Raw genomic sequence first — 21,590 nt, forward strand, 5'->3', positions numbered from 1 at the left:
CCAGAACTACAGAAAGTTCCAGAAAACCATCTAAAAGATATAGAAACAGGGTTCACCTGTAGGCCTCAGTCTTGGAACCGGCCTCAAAATCCCTGGAATTGTCTGAGGCACTCCAAGGACACCAGGATGACAAGATGCAGAGACTAGTTGATCGTCCAGAGAGACAGAGGTAAAAAGTAGCTTTTCAGACCCATAGACAGAGCAAAGGAAAGAGTGACTGTATAGATCTGCAGGAGACTCAGGAAGTATTGTAATGCTGAGGGGCCATTGTATTAAAGATCAGTTTAGTATTAAAAACGATTATAATTTTATTCTTAATCAAGTTGGGGCTGTACTCTATTGCTACTGGCTTGTGTTTGTATTGATTTGATCACTTTGGTATTGTAGGACACACAGGCAAATTCATTCATAGTATTTTTGGTGGTCCAGTGCTCACTCTCCACATTTGTTGAGGTCAAATCTGACCTTCTTCAAGTAGCTCTTCTTAACACATATGAGGCCGCCCTTGTTCCATCACGAGTAGAGAACGCATTCCAGAAGACGAGCAAGAGACATTCTGACGCAGTGGTCTGTTCAGTGCATTTACCATGTTCAGGATATCCAGGCAAGCCGAGAAACCAAACAAGCAATAAGAATTATGGGGCACATTGGTAAAATTTAGAGACCATGTCGAAATATGCTAGGTCCAATGTCTTGGTATTACCTGAATTGACACCACAACTGACCTCGACACTGGTGAATCAGAGAGGGAAATAAACTTGAAACAGTTCCTGTTTCTGACGTGGTGATGCCTGACTAAAGTATTGGAGGTAAGAACAGGATACAGCTTGACACTAAGATTACGCACTTTAGTGAAGCTTGCAACCTGTGGAGCTGTGCCATTACACGCAGCACAGCCTGAAGGAAAAAGGAGAGTCAGAGAACGTAAGCACTGACATAATACACTTGCATAATGCAATCACTTTTGCGTTGACGAGAACTGTTTACATTTCAAGCTTTCAGCTAGCATGAGGGCTGTACTCAGTCTGATGGGCCCTAACAAGCAAACGAATTGATTGTGTGTGAATTTTCCACAACTCATCTGCCCAGATACCAGAAGTATTGTACAGAATAATGATGGTAATGCTATCCATGTGTCAGCTGACATGCTCTGTAAATTGTACTGATTCGATGTAGAACACAGTAGCCTGCTTTGTTCTCAGCTGAATTCACTGTCCTGGTTCAGTGAAATGCGAAGCCGTATTGCAGGTGAGTGTGTTTTGGGAGATCCACAATGTACTTTATTCAACACTGACCTTCAAATAACTGGGCATGTGAATTCTGCATGGTACAAGAAACTAACATTGAAGCGAGTGAAAAGGTCTTTTTAACAAGTGAGTTGTTTCCTTGGGATCGAACCAAATGACTTCTTTAACTTTGGGAGAATTAATTCTAAACCCCATGGGATGAAATAAAGTTCCACTTCTTGCACTATGTGTTTGTGTTGCCTGTCCTCACTTCCATGAAGATATATTAAAAAAGCCAATGCATTTTGCTCCAACAATTTACCTTTCCACGGGCTCAAACAGGGGCCTCCTATGTTTCAGTGGGATACTCCCACCCCACCTCTGATTGCAAAGTTGGGGCTTATTTGGAGAAACAATTTACATTTATATATCGCCTCTCATTAATTCAGACCGCCCCGAGTTGCTTCATATCTAAACAATTCATTTTTAAATATAGTCCCTGCTTCACTATGGAGAAACATGGCAATCAATATACACACAATGTCCACAAAATTTAAATATTTGTTGATTTTCTTTGTTCTTTAAGGTGTCAAGAAGTGCTTATGTCAAACAATGATTTTTATCCTGAGCTTTTTAAAAACAGACTTTATGGAAACATAAAGATGAATTGAGGATATAGCCAGATATAGTTACACCAATTTATATGCCTATATATTCTCCACTCCTATTTATTGGACCGGAGAAAGTCTGTTTGCAAAACTCATCAATGGTATGGCCTCAGGGGAATGTGTAGGACTCACTTCTCTTGTCCCACTGGCAGATAATGTATTCACCTATTTGAGATAGTCCATTATGACTAATCAGTTTGACAATGGGACTCTGAATAAGGTAGCTTTCAAGACTTGTGCTAACCAAGTCACCCTGGGAATGGGCGACAAAGATCTTATTTAGATAGCCCTAGATTTTGAAGAAGGCATATCACATGACAAAGCAATCCTTTTTGTGCTTTCAGCATGTTTTCTCAGCAGAACTGAAGACAAGCGAGTTAGAGAGAAGATCCCAAGTGAGGGATGGCATTGGGGAATGGTTTGGGGAGTGGCAGTCCAGCCTCCCTCCTTCCCTCCCTCTCTCCAACCAACCTGGTAAGCTTTATTTCTGTTTGCTGAATATGATCACCATGCTGCAGGTGAAGTTTGCTTTTAAGCATTCAACCCAGAGCTAACCTCTCCCAGAAAAGAACAAATTCATTATTTACAGTTTTCAACTGAAAGCCCTAAGATCATCGAATTTGGCCTGATGCCATTTGAGTCACTGAATTACATACTGCATTTTCTTTTTACTTATTTCAGCGACACTAATTTGGCCAGCCTATCCTGTAAATTGTAGTTGTTTGTGTGTGAACTTTGAATGTGTGTAGGAAACTCACAGCCATTTATTATTTCACTTAGATTTGTTTTGATGTAACAAAAAAACTTTTTTCTTTATTAAACTCAAGAAAACCGATATATTCCTTCATGATCACAGTGAGTAAACAGCTAGTTACTCACCAAATCGAAAAATATATCATTTTCAAATCATTGTGGTCAAATGAGAAAAGCCATTCAAAGTGTCCTCGGGCAGTATAACAAAAGGGATCTTTGCCAAAGGATAAATAATGATCAGGGTACCAATAAGATTGACTTGTTAGAATCATAGAAGTCCTGCAGTGTGGAACCAGGCCATTCAGCTCATTAAGCCCACACTGTCCCTCCAAAAAGCATCCCACCCCATTCCTGTAACCTTGAATTTCCTATGCTAACCTATCTAGCCTGCACATCCCTGTGGACACTATGGGCAATTTAACGTGGCCAATACACCTAACCTGCACATCTTTGGACTGTGGGAGGAAACTGGAGTATGCATAATAAACCCACAGAGACATAGTGTAAATATGAAACCTACACAAAGACAGTCACTCACAGGTGGAATTGAACCTGAGCCCCTAGTGCTGTGAACCACCATGCCACCCCATTTGTCTTGTATAAGACAGCATCTCCAACATCACAACACTCTCTCAATATAGTGCAGAATTGTCAGCATGGATTATGTATATGAGTCTCTTTAGAAATTATTAAACATGTTACTTCTCATCTCAGAGGCATTAGTGCTATTGTAGCTGACTACCTATATTTTCATACCGCGTGAACATGCAAAATGTTGACTCTGTCCCATTAATTTCCCCAACTCCATCATCAATCCCTCACAATTCCAGCCACATCTCTCTGCCTTAGCAGCAATCCCACAGCCTCCTTGTTTGCATTAAGTTTTAACCTTGACACTCTGAGAACTACAAACAGTCTCATTCAAATTCCTTAAATAAACTGTGGAGGTCTTGTGGTGTCATTGTAAAATCCCTGTGTTAAGCCTAGAGGCTCGTTTAATTAGTGTTTCTGTCCAGGACTTGATGGACAAGGAAGATGTATTTGTGATGTGGCCAGACAAGTGGACCATTAACTCATAAATCCTTCCCCGTAGGCCAAGGTGACTGGACAGAGTGGGAGAGACTCCTGGTCAGCCAATTGCAGAAGACACGACAACTCACTGCAATATCTCACCAAGGATAACATTAGGCCAGCACAGAGGTCCATGCTTCCTAGTGCCCTTTCAGCACATGGTGCTTAGAGAGGGAGGAAATAAGCTGCTTGGCCAAGGTGGTGTATGAAATTTTCTCCATTTCTCTTTATGCCACATTGTGTACTACAACCATTGAAACCCTGTAACAACTAATAGCTATATGAAAGAAATTAACCAATTTCCTTTTGAATTGACCTCCCTCTCTTTCATAAGGCATGGCTTAACATCTTGTACAGGATGAGGCATTGTCTCATTTTTTCAGCCCGACTGTTGGTAGCATATCTTACCACTGCTTGTTTTGTTCATCCTTCAGTATGGTAGAGGACAGTTAGGATTACATCTCATTTCACACAGTGAGTGTTGTGATGATGGATGAGGCTGACTGATGCTCAGAGGATGAGTGCCTTGTAAATTGAACAGTGAACTTTGCCATACACCAAGTCAAAAGTGTTGATTTCTTTTAGATGAGGCTTTCTCGATTGGTATTTACGTTCATCAGTGATTGTAGAAGAGAACTGGGGGATTGTAAAATTCAGCATATGGTAATCAAGCAATTGATAATGAGGGACAAAAGAGAATGACATAGTTAGTGACACAAAACAGATAGTAAAGGTTTCTGCAGGTCGATAAAAAGGGGAAAATCACTGAGAGCAAATGTGAGTTCCTGAGAGACAGAGACAGGCGAAATCATGAACATTGGAGCAAGGAATGACAATAGGCTACTTGGCCCTTGAACCACCATTTAATGTGATTGTGGCTGATCTGATTTCAACCTCGACTCTACCTTCCTGCATACTCCCAATAATCTTTCAATCCCTGTTAATCTATCTACTTAAGCCTTAAAAATATTTAAAGTATCTGCAGCCACTGCCTTTCAGGAAGGGAATTTCAAAGACTCTCAGCCCACTGAGAGGAAGAATGTTTGCTCATCTCTGTTTACATTTGCAGCACTTTGCTTTTAAACTGAGATCCCTAGTTCTAGATACTCCCACATCCACCCCGTCCTGTCAACTTAGGATCCTATACATTTCAATAAAATTACCTTCTAAACTCCGAATACAGTTCTGTCATGACTAGCCATTCCTCATAAGGTAATCCACTCATTCTAGGTATTAGTTTAGTAAGTTTTCTCTGAATTGCTTCCAATGCATTAACAAACTTCCCTAAGCACAGTGACCATTATTAGATGCAGTCCTCCAGATCTTGTCTCACTAGAGCAGTGTACAATTGAAGCATAACTTTACTACTCTTGCATTCAGTTCTCCTTGCAATAGAACATAACATTCAATTGGCTTTCCTGATTATTTGCTGAACCTGCATACTTACCTTTTGTGATTCATTTTGCCATGACCACAGATCATTGCTTAACTCCTTATTAGACTTTTAAGTAAGGCAGGCTTTTTTGAAAGAAGAATGTACAAGCCAAAGGTAACTGAGAATGCAATTCAGTGACTGTTTGGAAAATTCCTGTGTTAATTGAACACAGCTTTGAGAGAGGTTATGGGAATGTTGCACCTCGAAGTATGTTAAGGAATTTCAAAGAGGCACAATACTAAAGATGGAAAAAAATCTCCTGTTAGATTCATCCACAGATGGTGGGTATAATGTGAAATTGGAACAAATGCAAATGTTATGGATCCTTTGCAAATATGTAGAAAGAATTGTGTGTGTTTGTGTGTGTGTCCAGTGCCACTGAGCAAGATTGAGCTGTGAAGGCTCCAGCTAAGAACATCTACTAGACAGGCTGTCCTTGCAGGTATAAAGGAAAAGAATGGAAAGTCTCTCAGTCTCTCTCTCTATTGCTGGAACCAAGTCACCACCCAAAGTCACAGTGAAATAAGATTTGATTTGATTTGATTTATTATTGTCCCATATACCTAGTTACAATGAAAAGTTTTATTTTGCATGCAGTGCATCCAGATAGAGTCATAGAGTCACAGAGCTGTACAGCAGGGAAACAGACTCTTCGGTCCAACCCATCCATTATGACCAGCTATCTCAACCTAATCTAGTCCCATTTGCCAGCACCCGGCCCATATCCCTCTAAACCCATCCTATTCATATACCCATCCAGATGTCTTTTAAATGCTGCAACTATCTAGCCTCCACCACTTCCCTGGCAGCTCATACCATACACGCACAACCCTCTGCGTGAAAAAGTTGCCCCTTAGGTCCCTTTTATATCTTGCCCCTCTCATCCTAAATCTATGCCCTCTAGCCCTGGAGTCCCCCGCTCCAGGGAAAAGACCTTGTCTATTTACCCTATCCATGCACCTCATGATTTTTTAAACCTCTATAAGGTCACCCCTCAGCCTCTGACGCTCCAAAGAAAACAGCCCCAATCTGTTCAGCCTCTCCCTATAGCTCAAATCCTCCAACGCTGGCAACATCCTTGTAAATTGCTTCTGAACCCTTTCAAGTTTCACAACATCCTTCCGATAGGAAGGAGACCAGAATTGCATGTAATATTCCAAAAGTGGCGTAACTAAAGTTCTGTACAGCCGCAGCATGACTTCCCAACTCCTATACTTACTACTCTGACCAATAAAGGAAAGCATACCAAATGCCTTTTTCACTATCCTATCTACCTGCAACTCCACTTTCAAGGAATTATGAACCTGCACTCCAAGGTCTCTTAGTTCAGCAACACTCCCTAGGATCTTACCATTAAGTGTGTAAGTCCTGCTCTGATTTGTTTTTCCAAAATGCAGCACCTCACATTTATCTAAATGAAACTCCATCTGCCACTCCTCAGCCCATTGGCCCATCTGATCAAGATCCCATTGTACTCTGCAATAACCTTTTTCACTGTCCACTACACCTCCAATTTTGGTGTCATCTGCAAACTCACTACCTCCTATGTTCACATCCAAATCATTTACATAAATGACAAAAAGCAGTGGACCCAGCATTGATCCATGTGCACTCCACTGTCACAGGCCACCAGTCTGAAAAGCAACCTTCCAACACCACACTCTACCTTTGAGCCAGTTCTGTATACAAATGGCTAGTTCTCCCTGTATTCCATGAGATCTAACCTTGCTAACCAGTCTCCAATGGGGAACCTTGTCAAATGCCTTACTGAAGTCCATATAGATCACATCTACCACTCTGCCTTCACCAATTCTCTTAGTTACTTCTTCAAAAAACCCAATCAAGTTTGTGAGACATGATTTCCCATGCACAAAGCCATGCTGACTATCCCTAATCAGTCCTTGCCTTTCCAAATACATGTAAATCCTGTCGCTCAGGATTCCCTTCAACAACTTTCCCACTACTGACATCAGGCTCACCAGTCTATAGTTCCCTGGCATTTCCTTACCAAGTTTCTTAGAGAGTGGTACCATGTTAGCCAACCTCCAGTCTTCTGACACTTCACCTGTGACTATCGATGATACAAATATCTCATCAAAGGGCCATGCAATTGCTTCCCTAGCTTGCCAAAAAGTTCTAGGGTAGACCTGACCAGGTCTTGGGGATTTATCCACTTTTATGCATTTCAAGACATCCAACACTTCCTCTTCTGTAATATGGAAATTTTTCAAGATGTCACCATCTATTTCCCTGCATTCAATATCTTCCATGTCCTTCTCCAAAGTAAACACTGATGCAAAATACTCATTTATTATCTCCCCCTCTCCTGTGGCTCCATACAATCTTTAAGGGGCTCTATTCTCTCCCTAGTTACCCTTTTGTCTTTAAAGTATTTCGAAAACCCTTTAGATTATTCTTAATCCTATTTGCCAAAGCTATCTCATGTCTCCTTTTTGCCCTCCTGATCTCCCTCTTAAATATACTCCTACTGTCTTTATACTCTTACAAGGATTCACTTGATCTATCCTGTCTGTACCTGACTTATGCTTCCTTCCATTTCTTAACCGAAACATCAATTTCTTTAGTCATCCAGCATTCCCTACACCTACCAGCCTTTCTTTTCACCCTGACAGGACTATACTGTCTCTGGATTTGCGTTATCTCATTTCTGAAGGTTTCCCATTTTCTCATCATCCCTTTACCTGCGAACATCTGCCCCCAATCAGCTTTTGAAAGTTCTTGCCTAATACCATCAAAATGAGCCCTTCTCCAATTTAGAACTTCAACTTTTAGATCCAGTCCATCCTTTTCCATCGCTATTTTAAAATTAATAGAATTATGGTCACATCATGCCACACAAAGTGCATTAGGGTGCTAGAAGAGAAGAAAGAATATATGTTACATCTGCAGAGAAGGTGCACAAAGAGTGAGATTAACATTAAATTTAACATTTGAGAGCTCCATTCAGAAGTCTAATTACAGTGAGGAAGAAGCTGTTCATGAATCTGTTGGTATGTTTGTTTAAGTATTTGGATCTTACTGTGTTACGGAATTACTGAAGGAAACCAGACAACACCTGCCAGTGAATCTGTAAACCAACTACTCACATCTAGAGTCCATGCTATTGGAAATATCCAACTGTACAGCAGTATCATTTCACCCCTGTTCCACCTACTACAGAGACAAATCAAAGATGGATCTGTGCAATGTTTTAAAAACATCCTCTCTTTTTCTCACTTCCCATTGCTAATCTGTGTGTAAGTGTGTTGTGTTTTATTTTCCTCACATTTTAGAAACCAATAATCTCACTCTTAAATCAAGGAAGCCTGGCTATATTGGCTCCTTTTAAAATATAAATACATTAGAGTTCCACACAGCCCTTTACCTGTGAACATCTGCCCCCATCAGCTTTTGAAAGTTCTTGCCTAATACCATCAAAATTAGCCTTCCTCCAATTTAGAACTTCAACTTTTAGATCCAGTCCATCATTTTCCATCACTATTTGAATACTAATAGAATTATAGTCGCATCATCTCACACAAAATTTAGGGTGCTAGAAGAGAAGAAAGAATATATGTTACAGCTGCAGAGAAGGTGCACAAAGAGTGAGATCAACATTAAAATTAAAATTTGAGCTGTCCATTCAGAAGTCTAATTACAGCGAGGAAGAAGCTGTTCATGAATCTGTTGCTTTGTGTGTTTAAGTTTCAGGTCTTAATGTGTTACTGAATTACTGAAGGAAACTGGACAACACCTGCCAGTGAATCTGTAAACCAACTACTCACATCCAGAGGCCATGCTATTGGAAATATCCAACTGTACATGTCAATTCTTCTGCTCCTTGGATGCTGCCTGACCTGCTATGCTTTTCCAGCACCACACTCTCAACCGGGATTAAATATCAGACAAGCTGTTGGAATTGATGGCCTAGAGTGTTTTGAAGAAAAGCTGTCTACAGAGAAAATGAGTCATTTGGCTTTTAACCTTCCAGAATTCCTTTGATTCCAGAGTGATCCCTGTGGATTGGGAAGTAGAAAATATGACCATACTATTCAAAAGCTTCTACAACAACAGCAACATATATGTACATGGTGCCTTTACTGTAACAAAATGATCCAAGGCACTTCAGAGGGATGTTTCAAAGACTATTTAAAAGGAAGAAGAGAGGTAGTGATTTTGCGAGGTACTTGGAGAGAATTCCAGAGTTTAAGGCCTGAGTACAAGACCAATTAAATCAGGATGCTAAGAGGCCAGAATTAGATATCTTAGAAGGTTGTGGGGCTGGAGAAGATTACAGAGCTAGAGAATAGAGAGACATTCAAGGATTTGCAAAGAAGGCTGTTCAGTGGTAATGAGTGGGAGGGACTCAGTGCAATTAAGGACACAAGGAAAGGAAGGACAAAGAAATTAGAGAACTACAGGCTAATCGTCTTAATTCCCAAATTTCTTTACAAGAATTACTCATGGTGTTGTCCAAGGCCCAATTATGTTCAGCTGCTTCATCAGTGTCCTTCTCTTAATCATAAAGTTTAAAGTGGGCATGAGACAATTGAACAGAGTCAGTATGGATTTATGAAAGGGAAGTTATGTTTGATAATTTTTTGATAAGCAACAATGTAATTGTTACTCACAGTGCCAGGGACTTGGGTTTTATTCCAGCCTCAGGCAACTGTCTGTGTGGAGCTTGCACATTCTCCCAGCGTCTGCGTGGGTTTCCAATGGGTTCCTCTGACAGTCTAAAGATGTGCAGGTACGGTGGATGAGCCATGCTAAGTTGTCATGTAGTGTCCAGGGATGCACAATCGAGTGGATTAGCCATGGGAAATAAGGGCTGATGGGGACAAAGTGAAGATGGTGTGGGTGAATTCTCTTGGAGGATCAGTGCATCCGTTGCAATGTTTCAGTGTCTTTTAAACAAATTAATATCTCTATTGCTGTCAATTCAGTATAGGAGTTGTCATGGACTGATGACAAGAGCTATCTTAGCTAAAGTAACAATTGTTACAAGATAGGTGATTGTACAATAAGAAATAAGGTAGACACTAAAAAGCATCTATTGTTAGCAGTTTGTGTTCTATTAACAAATAATAGAAAATAATCTCCATAATGTTCTCAATGCTGAGTGAGATCATACATTAAGACATTGTAAATACTACTGTCATTATGGGAACGCCCTCACTGCGTCCTTTAAATACAGAAAATTTGGAAACACCCAGTTATACCAGCTAAAAGAAAGTGTCTCATTTTTTCCATTGCCTTTCAATTTCCTATATTGGACAGGGATCGCATATGGGAATCACAATCCCCAGTCTTGAAATTGTGATCTGTTTCATATCCACATTGTGCTAATAATTCTAGACACATTGGTTTCCCTTACTCCCTAACACTATGTTGTAATCTGGGCTGACGAATGGAGCATGGCTGCGCAAGGGGGATAGTGCAACCCATGGGCCTGGTCCAGCAACAATAGTGTGCATAAATAACAGATCAGCATAGAGTTCTGGTTTCCCCATAGCTGGACAAAGTCCAAAAGCCAGAAAAAAAATGTTCAGAATCCCAAACTTAAATGTACTCATGGGCTTGGTATTGGGAAATACAGTTTGCTATAAGTTTAGGGAATAGGCAACTGAAATGGTTCCCTCATTTGGTGTCACACTTCAGCTGTAGGTCCAATTCAAAGGTCTCACACAATCTGACAGCAAGCTTACACTGGGAAAACAGGAAGGCGCGTTTCATAAACCGTAATTTCTCAGCTGACAGAAACACATTTTAATCAAGTTAAATATCTAATGCGTTTAAGTAAAATGAGACTGGAACTATATTTTAACACAGTTTGCTATTTCTTTTAAACATGACAAAGGAAAATTTGGATTGACTGCATTTTTGATCTTATGGACCAGACCTCAAAATATATTAAGAAGGTAACATAGACTCTAGTTATTTTTAAACTTATTTTAAAAGTAAATGTAAGGTGTTGCTTCTGGATGCAAGTCAATTGGTTAAACTATTCAATGTTAAGCAAAACATAATTTATTCATACACTATAGTTAAAATGCAATAAAAGAAAAAAAAATTACACATTGGAATAGAACTGTATTAGAAAACATAACAGAATAATGAATTAGTTGACTAGTAAATTGTAACTGCTCCAAATTAGTATTAGCCCATAAACAAGCTTTTGGCAAAAGGCAATTTCAGAAAACAGATTGTCTCACATGCAATTCCAGCAGCAGGAAGAGAACTCCCAGCCTTTAGCTGAAACTGAGGGAGGAGAGTAAATCAGGAGAGATGTACTGCAGCTTCAAATCCCTGTTGAGACCCCAGCAACAACTGCTACTGAAGAAACTAACAAATCAAAAATCCTGGTTCTGTGGGAGCTTGACCCCACCCATTCAGGCTGCTTGTATTGTTCTAACTTTTATTAAAAAAAACCCAAGGCCTCACAAGTTGTTTACTTTATTGGCTTTTCAGATAGACAGCTCAGCATATCTGCCTTAAAAGAGAAAGTGAGGACTACAGATGCTGGAGATCAGAGTCTAAAACACTAGAATAATGCCTGAAACATTGACTCTCCTGCACCTCAGATGCTGCCTGACCTGCTGTGCTTTTCCAGCGCCATACTTTTTGACGCCTGTTTTAAAACCTGTCTTTAAAAAAAAGGACATAATAATCTCTTAAAGCACATAATAATCTCTTATTGTCACACTGGAGATCAGCCTCTCCTACTTTCAACTGGATTTTTTTGGCAGTTATCGATGCCAAGACAACATTACCTGAGCTCTACAATTGTATATGCAGCCTAGTCTCCACATAGGTTATCATAGGTCAACAAAGCTTCAAATACTCTGAGGTTTACAGGTGAGATGGGGCTGTCAACTGTGCCTATGCAATCCAAAAAAAACCTGTTACTTCAATCGTCTATATAAAACAGCAGTGGAGATAATACTGAAAGACATCAATAAAAATAAATGTTTCTGACTGTGAAGAAGGATGCAAGATGGAAAGCAGCTTTTTTTATTAATCAATTCTCTGTTTATAGTGAAAAGATGTTCATGAAACAATATTCACATGCCCTATCCCTTCCAATTTATTTACAAGCAAACAGCATGAGGGAAATCTCACTGAGACCTATTAACTGTATCACTTGCACAGATGCACACCACATTTCAGATTACCCTTCGATAGGTGATTCAGGAGTCTTTTCATGGAGTCAGTGCCCTAGTACAGCTTCAATAAGCAACATTCTACATTGGGGAAGGAGAAAAAGAGAGGTTGCATCTTATTAGCATCTTATTAGCCTCAGTTTGAACACTCCACTGACAGGTGAGAATTTAGAATAGTGAAGCATTTATTAGATTGCAGTTTTCATATAATATAAGTTAATTTATTTTTAGCAGTGTTGTAACAACTTGCATTTCTGAGGGCCCTTTTTAAATATTCAGTTGAAAAATATACGATTATGCATTGCTTAAAACACTAGCGTAAATTTATCCCATTCATTTGGATTGCTACTACAATGATATTGCAAGGAATGTTCTACACCTTTCTGCTTTGGGTTGGATATATTACTTGTTTAAATAAGGTGTGAAGTAGCCCTCTCCGCATTATTGAAGTTCCCTATCCCTGACATTATTCTAGTATGTGCCATGGTTACAAGACCAAGTCAGAGGCTTGGAATACCACAGTGAGTAAATCACTTCCTGACTCCTCAGAATGTCAACAATCTAAGGCACAGTCAGGAGTGTGATGAAATACTCATCACTTGCCTGGATGGGTGTAGCTCCAACTACAATCAAGAAGCCTGACACCATCCAGGACAAGGCAGCTTCCTTGTCCACAAGCATTCAGTCCCTCTGTCACTGATGCTGAATATCGACACTGTGCACTATCTACAAGATCTACTGCAGAAATTCACCAAGGCCTTTTGGATGAGACTTTCCAAATCCACGACCACTGCCATATTGAATGTCAAGGACAGCAGATTCATGGGAATATCATAGACTGCAAGTTTCCTTTCATGTCACTCACCATTCTGAATTGGAAATATATCGCCATTCCTTCACTGTTGCTCTGTCAAAACCCTGGAATTTGCTCCCTAATGATATTGTGAGCCTACCTACAGCATATAAACTGCGATAGTTCGCTCCTCCGCCCTTGAACCCCGCCCCTCCAATCGCCACCAGGACAGAACCCCACTAGTCCTCACCTACCACCTCACCAACCTCTGGATACATCGGATCATCCTTTGTCATTTCCGCCACCTCCAAATGGACCCCACCACCAGGGATATATTTCCCTCCCCACCCCTATCAGCGTTCCGGAACGACCACTCCCTCCGCGATTCCCATGTCAGATCTGAGAGGCTGAGGAGTGGCAGATGGAATTCAACCCTGCCAAGTGTGAGGTTGTCCATTTTGGAAGAACAAATAAGAATGCAGAATACAGGGTTAATGGTAGGGTTCTTAGTCAGGTGGAGGAACAGAGGGATCTTGGGGTCTATGTACATAGATCTTTGAAAGTTGCCACTCAGGTGGATAGAGTTTGTAAGAAGGCCTATGGTGTATTATCCTTCATTAGCAGAGGGATTGAATTCAAGAGTCGTGAAGTGATGTTGCAGCTGTACAGGACTTTGGTTAGGCCACATTTGGAGTACTGTGTATAGTTCTGGTTGCCTCACTTTAGGAAAGATGTGGAAGCCTTGGAGAGGGTGCAGAGAAGATTTACCAGGATGTTGCCTGGAATGGAGAATAGGTCGTACGAGGATAGGTTGAGAGTTCTCGGCCTTTTCTCGTTGGAACGGTGAAGGATGAGGGGTGACTTGATAGAGGTTTATAAGATGATCAGAGGAATAGATAGAGTAGACAGTCAGAAACTTTTTCCCCGGGTACAACAGAGTGTTACAAGGGGACATAAATTTAAGGTGAAGGGTGGAAGGTATAGGGGAGATGTCAGGGGTGGGTTCTTTACCCAGAGAGTGGTGGGGGCATGGGATGGGCTGCCCGTGGGAGTGGTAGAGTCAGAATCATTGGCAACCTTTAAGCGGCATTTGGATAGGTACATGGATGGGTGCTTAATCTAGGATAGAAGTTCGGCACAACTTCGTGGGCCGAAGGGCCTGTTCTGTGCTGTATTGTTCTATGTTCTATGTTCTATGTTCTATGTTCTATCCACACCCTCCACCAACCCAATCTCCACTCCCGGCACCTTCCCCTGCAACCGCAAGAAATGCAAAACTTGCGCCCACACCTCCCCTCTCACTTCCCTCCAAGGCCCCAAGGGATCCTTCCATATCTGTCACAAATTCTCCTGCACCTCCACACACTTCATTTACTGCATCCGCTTCATCCAATGTGGCCTCCTATACGTTGGGGAGACAGGCCGCCTACTTGCGGAACGTTTCAGAGAACACCTCTGGGACACCCGCACTAACCAACCCAACTGGCCCGTGGCTGAACACTTTAATTCCCCCTCCCACTCTGCCAAGGACATGCAAGTCCTTGGCCTCCTCCATCGCCAGACCATGGCAACACGACGCCTGGAGGAAGAGCAACTCATCTTCTGCCTAGGAACCCTCCAGCCACAAGGAATGAATGTGGATTTCTCCAGCTTCCTCATTTCCCCTCCCCCCCACCTTTTCTCAGTCCCAGCCCTCAGACTCAGCACCACCTTCTTGACCTGCAATCTTTTTCCCGACTTCTCCGCCCCCACCCCCTCTCCAGCCTATCACCGTCACCTTAACCTCCTTCCACCTATCGCATTCCCAACGCCCCTCCCCCAAGTCCCTCCTCCCTACCTTTTATCTTAGCCTGCTTGGCAAATCCTCCTCATTTCTGAAGAAGGGCTTATGCCCGAAATGTCAATTCTCCTTCTCCTTTGATGCTGTCTGACCTGCTGCGCTTTTCCAGCAACACATTTTTAAGCTCTGATCTCCAGCATCTGCAGTCCTCACTTTCTCCTAGTTCAAAAAGGCAGCAAACTGCCATGTTCTCAATGGCAACTGGAGTTGTGCAATGAATGATGGTCCATTGAGTGATGCCCACGTCCTGTTAATGAAGTAAAAACAGAAATTTTCATCATATTTTCCAAAGCCACGATGGTATTCTTAAAGTATGATTTCCAGAATTGAACACAATTTCATGAATAATGATTTAACACACCTTCCTTGTTTCTATACTCAGCATCTTCCTAACAGCCATCTCAATCTATGATCCAGCTTAAAATTTTGTTTGTATTAACCCCATTTTTCTCTGTTTTTGCACCTCTTTAAAATTGAGCTATTCATACTATTTACCTTTCCTTAATCTTCCCTCCAAAATACATAACTTATCCACATCAAAAGTCTACATTTTGTTTGTGGCAGTCACATAGACAAAATAGGCAGCTTCAACTGTTAAAGTGAAACATCATGAACCTGGATCACCCACAGACCTAGTGAACATTTAATTACAATATGTGATTTTTTTTTAATATAAAGAAGAAAACAGCATAATATGATTAGTTGTTGCTTGGAGGTCCTGCATGGATTATACCAAGTCTGTCGGGAGATCATGGAATGTCATATCTGATGAGTGCCAAGAAATCTTCAAAGGGAAGGACTTCGAAAGGTGGAAATGCACTGCAATCTAAACTATAATCTCCAGTGAGTTCCCTCAAACTGTGAACATGATGGGAGCAAAAACCGCAACCTGTGTCGAGAGAATGCACTTGATTATTCCCTTCATGAATATACAAGAAAAGGAATTATAAAGCAGTCTCAATCCTTGTTTGTGTGTGCCAGTGGAGGAAGGTGTGTGATGTGGGAGTCAAAGCTGACAAATCCTCTGGTAATTTCTGCATGTAAAAATGCATGATGTCTCTCTCCCTTGGATGGAAGCCAGAAATCAGCAACGTATATAAAACTGGACAAAGACCTTTCAGTTGACCTGCAAAGCCAAGTATCTTGAAAGCAACTGCTCACCCACCAATATCAATGCTGCTGATATGACACAATATAATGACGACAACATCCTGTCATCTACTCTTCTCATCATCTCTTCATCTCTTCTCTGATCTTTTTTTGTTGGATTAATTCCTTATTTCCAATGTGCATATGTGTGGCATATTTTTTTTATTATTGCACTTACCATCTAATAATCTCACTTTTTTGTTAAATTGGCTCCTTTTAAAACATAACTCCAATTGATAAAAAAAAGGTATCCAAAGGAGAGAGATCCTTTCTAAACTAACCCTCTTGCAACAGTCCGAGGGGCAGGTGAATAAAAAAAGTTTATCCTGCCTCGCCTAAGAACTGTTTGGGGCATCACCTCTGGAACTATAATGGGGAACCATACACTGATTTATGTAAAATGAAGCAAATATTTCTTATCATGGTATGAAATGAATATAAAATGAAATTTATATTCATGTATGCACTATGTACAGAATAATTATTATCTGAGTAGTTTAATGCTGAATTTGAATGGAAAAGAAACAATGGTTCATAAATGGAGAGCAATAGTCAACATGTCACAACACAAAGGTAAAAGACATTCCAGGGCTGAGATGCTTATTGGAATATAACCAAGGGGTTTGTATAAATGGTCAGGAACAAATCTTGGAGCTAAGCAAAGATCTGTCTTTCTCCTCAGGAACTACCAGGGTCAAATTCACAAGGTGTCAGGTCTGGAGCTATTTGCTTTCATCAGGTCTTCAGCTGTTTCTCCTTCCACAGATGCTGCCAGACCCATGGAATATTTCCTGCATTTTCTGCTCTTACTTAACTTGTAAGTTGTTCGTCAGAGTGCTTTGTAACACAAACAAAGATGCTTACTCAACGTGGAAGTATGTGTAGGGCAGAGAGTAGGCGTATGTCAATCTTTCAAATAAATGGTACAGGTTCAACGGACTGAACCTTCTTCTGCGCTGTACCACTCTATGGTGGTGAAAGGAGGACTGGAAGCCATGATCAAGAAAGTTGAAACTGTTGAATAATAGATTGGGACAGTACTCCAAAATGGTTTTGGAAATGGTTGAGAAACACATGTATGGTGGCTGAAAGAATGTAGTAATCCCAGGGGGAAAATGGAGCGTGACAATGCTTCAAAAGGTGACAGCTCTAGAATGGAACCTGGAAGGGTCTGAAAAATGAAGCCATGAATTTTACAAAATACATTTCACTCAGGCCTATCACAACGTCATAACACAGTGAGGCTACTACCAGCAATGAAGGTAGAAGGCAGGAGACTGGAATAACAGAGCAAGCCAGGTAGCATCAGGAGGTGGGGAAGTTGATGTTTGGGGTGTAACCCTTCTTCAGGACCAGCAGTGAAAGGGCTTCAAAAGCTTTTACATTCAAAGAGTTTATTTGAAGTCCAGGGACTTTGGTAGAGGCGAATGTGGTAAGGTTTTAGTGGACAGTAAGATCTGAGAACAGTTGTGAGGTCAATAACCTGTTCACCTGCTTCTTGATGTTGGGGAGGGAGGAATGTAGGTTTCGAAGAGGAACAAAGTCCCACTTATCAAATTGTGTCACTGGGATGGTCCCAGTGAAACATCCTGCTTTCGGCTCATAAACACAAATCTTACAACACAGCATTGCCTTGGTGACAATCTTCTGATGGCATTTGCTTTAGTCCAATGACCTCTCTCTTGAAGGGTTTAGCAAGGAAAACAGAAGAGGTTTGCCAAATATTTACTTTTTAAAAACTAAACAAATGAGTCGTCGCTTCCAAGTCGGGTTGCAAACACATTGTTGAGTGATCCAATGTGCACTTGAGTGTTTCTTTTTGAGGAGATTGGGGGGTGGGGGGGGGGGGTGAACGTTTCGTCTGACGAGTGAACTCTAGCCCTGACGGACAGTGCGAACTGCAGGGAGGTACGAGCGCCGGGAACTCTGTATGTAAAGAAAGGGGTGGCGCTAAAGTCGACTTGGGATTTTGTGTAGGCGGAAGCTACAGTGACCTGACAAGGGTTGTGGGGGTGGAGGGATGCTACTGCGGTTCTGTGTCATTACTGTCTGTGTCTGAGAGAGAGAGGGAGTGGGGAAGAGAGAGAGAGAGAAAGATCTCTGCGCTTTACAACATTAGCGAGAGCAGGGACACCTCAATGAACCTTTGCAACTCCCCTGTCACAATTTAAACCGGGACACGCACAGAAAGACGCAGTAACTTCATTGCTCGGATTTTGGTTTTTTTTAATTTGGTTTTTGTTGGTTATTTATTTTTGAAGGGGGCTTGGGGTGGGAGGGACGTGTGCGCCGAGATGAGAGTGAGAAGCTGCCAAACTGCAGATGCGGTGGTGTCGAAGTGTTCCGTGCACTGGGAGGTTGCTGTTTGAGTATTTGTGGGGGACGGGAATCGATACCCGCTGAAGGACTAAGTGCCATCCTTTGGAGCACACGCACACATACGTTAAGGGAGGGGGGGTCGGGGAGGAAAAGAAAACCCGAGACATGGGCAATAGTTTCTCCAACGTGTCGGCGTTTCAGTCCCTGCACATTGTCATGTTGGGGCTGGACTCGGCGGGCAAGACCACCGTCCTGTACCGGCTCAAGTTCAACGAGTTCGTCAACACGGTGCCCACCATCGGCTTCAACACCGAGAAGATCAGGCTCGGCAACGGCACCACCAAGGGCATCAGCTGCCACTTCTGGGACGTGGGCGGCCAGGAGAAGCTGAGGCCGCTCTGGAAGTCGTACAGCCGCTGCACCGACGGCATCATCTACGTGGTGGACTCGGTGGACGTGGACCGCCTGGAGGAAGCCAAGACCGAGCTGCACAAGATCACCAGGATCTCGGAGAACCAGGGCACCCCTCTGCTGGTCATCGCCAACAAGCAGGACCTGCCCAAGTCCCTGCCGGTGGGCGACATCGAGAGGCAACTGGCGCTGCAGGAGCTCTGCCCCTCCACCCCTTGGCATGTGCAGCCCGCCTGTGCCATCATTGGAGAAGGGCTGCCCGAGGGCATGGACAAACTCTACGAGATGATTGTGAAACGGAGGAAAGCCCTGAGACAGAAGAAGAAACGCTGAGCGCACACGGAGACAAATATTTGGGGAAAAGGAAGTGACTTTGTGATTGAGAGCTCCAAAGGTAAACGTGCAAATCGATCTATATATAGATTATATATATATTTATTTAACATAAATAATAAGACAACCGTCAGATGGCATGATTAGACTGTTGCAAGAGTGCAGAGAGCCAGGATCGAAACCTGTTTAATTGCACCATTCCCAGGACACTAGATGTTGGTGCTGAGCACACTGCACTGGGGAGGGGAATGCCAGCACTTGGGGTTTTTTTACTTCACAAGAAGGAAAAAATAAACCCGAAAGAACTGTGAATGCACTGAGGGTTTTTTTTCCCCCTCTCTCTGTGTGTGCTTGCTTTCCCCTCCTGGTCAGCCACTTAAGGACTTGTGCCGCTGCCACACTTCATTCTGGGAAGATGAAGAGATTTTGCCTGGTCACTTTAAGACTGCTCTCGAGCGTGGGACGTTTTCGAATAGATTACGAACGAAAAAAAAGGAAAGACAATCCCTTCCAGTATTTGTGTTTTCCCAGAAAATGGATCCACCGTCCAATTCGCTGCGTTTTATTTTCTTTCACTCCCCCCCCCCCCCCGCCCCAACTTGGCTTCGACTGTTGGAAAGACACGTGTTCTGAGGAAAAGAATTGAGATTCTGCTCTTGATCGGCTTTGTGGAACCTGTTGTAAAAGCCGCCTGTGAGCTCCCTGGGCCACTTGAGAGAATCAGTGGGCAGGACAAAGATCGGCTAATGTGCAGAATGGAGGCCCTTATCTTTTGCAGCTCCTCTTTGGCTATACCTTCTTAAGTTTAACATTTTTTAGTCGATTATTAAACTGACTTAGGTAAGGCTGGCCCTCACCTTAATTTCATTATGTACTCTATGTATTTATCTGCATTTGATACTTTAAAAATGTCTTTTACCAATACAGTTGGCGGTAAGGATGAATTATGATCTTGGGATAATAAAACAAACCCTTGCGATAAAAGAATCATGTGGTGTTTTCTGTCCTTGCCCGAGGTCAACTCTTCTCTTGTTATTTTTATCTTCACTGGCCTGCCCTCTTTTCCATTTCTCTTCCTCCCCTCTGACCTTGTTATATACAATTTTACTTTGCAATGGCAATTTTGCACCTCGACTTGTAAGATTTTACTAGTTAAGAATTTGTAAAAAAAAATGCAATTAAGATTACAATTGCACCAGCACAGAGCTCCAGTATTCTCAGGAAACAACGCACTTGTGCTGCATTCACATCAGTAGATGAAATAACATTTGCAAATATTAGATCAACACAGTTAGAACACAACACACTTATTTTAGGATTGTCCTGAGACATTCAATATGGCAGCTGGAGTGAAATTTTGTTCTAATTCTGGTGCAACGACTGGTTTTGATGTAGGATTGCAAGTGATACCACTCCACCACCCCCTTGATTTGCTTTAGAACTGCAGGTGAAGCAGTGCCAAAGATTTTTTGATCTGCAAATGGATGGTTTTGTGCAGGATATGGCAGTGTTGGAAGGTAAAATAACTGGTAACTGACAACTGTTTGGGGAGAGAAACCACCCTGGTTTCTGATTTAAGCCATGCTACTGGGATACAATCTCCTAAGAAAGTCACCGTAAATAGGGCACATCATCCTTAAATTCCCTGAAATCATTTTGTTTTGATGTGTTGCAGATCCTTCATTATTGCACGGATGCCCTTCAAAACAGTAAAAGGAAATTAAGTGACAATTTGGTGTCAGTGGGGGTTTCAAAGGAAGGCAAGCACATGTGCCACTCAATAGCAAAGGCCTGGGGTTTCAGCTCCAGCTGAGCTGTATGCCACAAAACACACAAACCAATTGCCAATAAATCTGCTTGAGTTAAGCTGCAGACAGAGACTGAATGAAGATGACAGATCTGCCTCCACAGTCTAACTACATGGCGGGGGGAGGGGTTGGTGTGGGGAGGAATGGAATATTTTCCTTGTAGAATTTCTCTTCCTCTCAACCCCCATATTAATAATGAAAGAATTCTGTCTTTTGAACCTCCCACACTAAATAGAAGAAGCAAAAATCCATAAGTACAAGTGTCATCTTGTGACAAGACCCATCGCTGTTTGTAGTCAGTGCCACTAATTTAAACATTCTTGTACTTAAGTAGCCCAACCAGTCAGACCATGAACAAAACCTGTTTCATCCTGATGCATAAATAACAGGTCATGAATAGGGTATGTACTGCCACACAAATCAGTCAGGATTTACAGAGTTACAAGATTCAACTCTCAGCTCACCTGTCAAACTCTCAATTAGGACAGTTACAATTTTGTAAATTTTCATTTTCATAATGTGAAAAGGTCGATGCTTTCTCAAGAAATAAAAACATTTTTGATCTGTTTTGGAAAAGCTCAGTTCCCAATGTACTGATCATTGAAGCATAAAGTCAGGGTA

General features: G+C 41.9%; 1 protein-coding gene and 1 long non-coding RNA gene across 3 annotated transcripts; both read left to right on the top strand.

Annotated features, from left to right (window-relative positions):
- The first annotated feature begins 988 nt into the window (after positions 1–988).
- On the top strand, positions 989–11,630 carry LOC140481965 (uncharacterized). 2 transcript variants are annotated; one of them, XR_011961640.1, is made up of 4 exons: positions 989–1,248; positions 2,239–2,368; positions 3,741–3,916; positions 8,859–11,630. It is a non-coding gene; the product is annotated as an uncharacterized lncRNA (long non-coding RNA). The 2 variants fall into 2 exon arrangements; XR_011961641.1 differs by lacking the exon at positions 3,741–3,916.
- Positions 11,631–18,121: 6,491 nt separating this feature from the next.
- On the top strand, positions 18,122–20,148 carry LOC140481966 (ADP-ribosylation factor-like protein 4C). The gene has a single exon (XM_072578737.1). It carries the CDS (start codon positions 18,583–18,585, stop codon positions 19,159–19,161), a length of 579 nt encoding a protein of 192 aa, XP_072434838.1. The 5' UTR covers positions 18,122–18,582; the 3' UTR covers positions 19,162–20,148.
- Positions 20,149–21,590: the final 1,442 nt, after the last annotated feature.

This window comes from Chiloscyllium punctatum, chromosome 10 (genome assembly GCF_047496795.1).
Source record: "Chiloscyllium punctatum isolate Juve2018m chromosome 10, sChiPun1.3, whole genome shotgun sequence".
Taxonomy (NCBI): Eukaryota; Metazoa; Chordata; class Chondrichthyes; order Orectolobiformes; family Hemiscylliidae; genus Chiloscyllium; species Chiloscyllium punctatum.

What these genes read in the sequence shown, in the direction of transcription:
- LOC140481966 (XM_072578737.1), top strand. Translation starts at nt 18,583, where the DNA reads ATGGGCAATAGTTTCTCCAACGTGTCGGCGTTTCAGTCCCTGCACATT.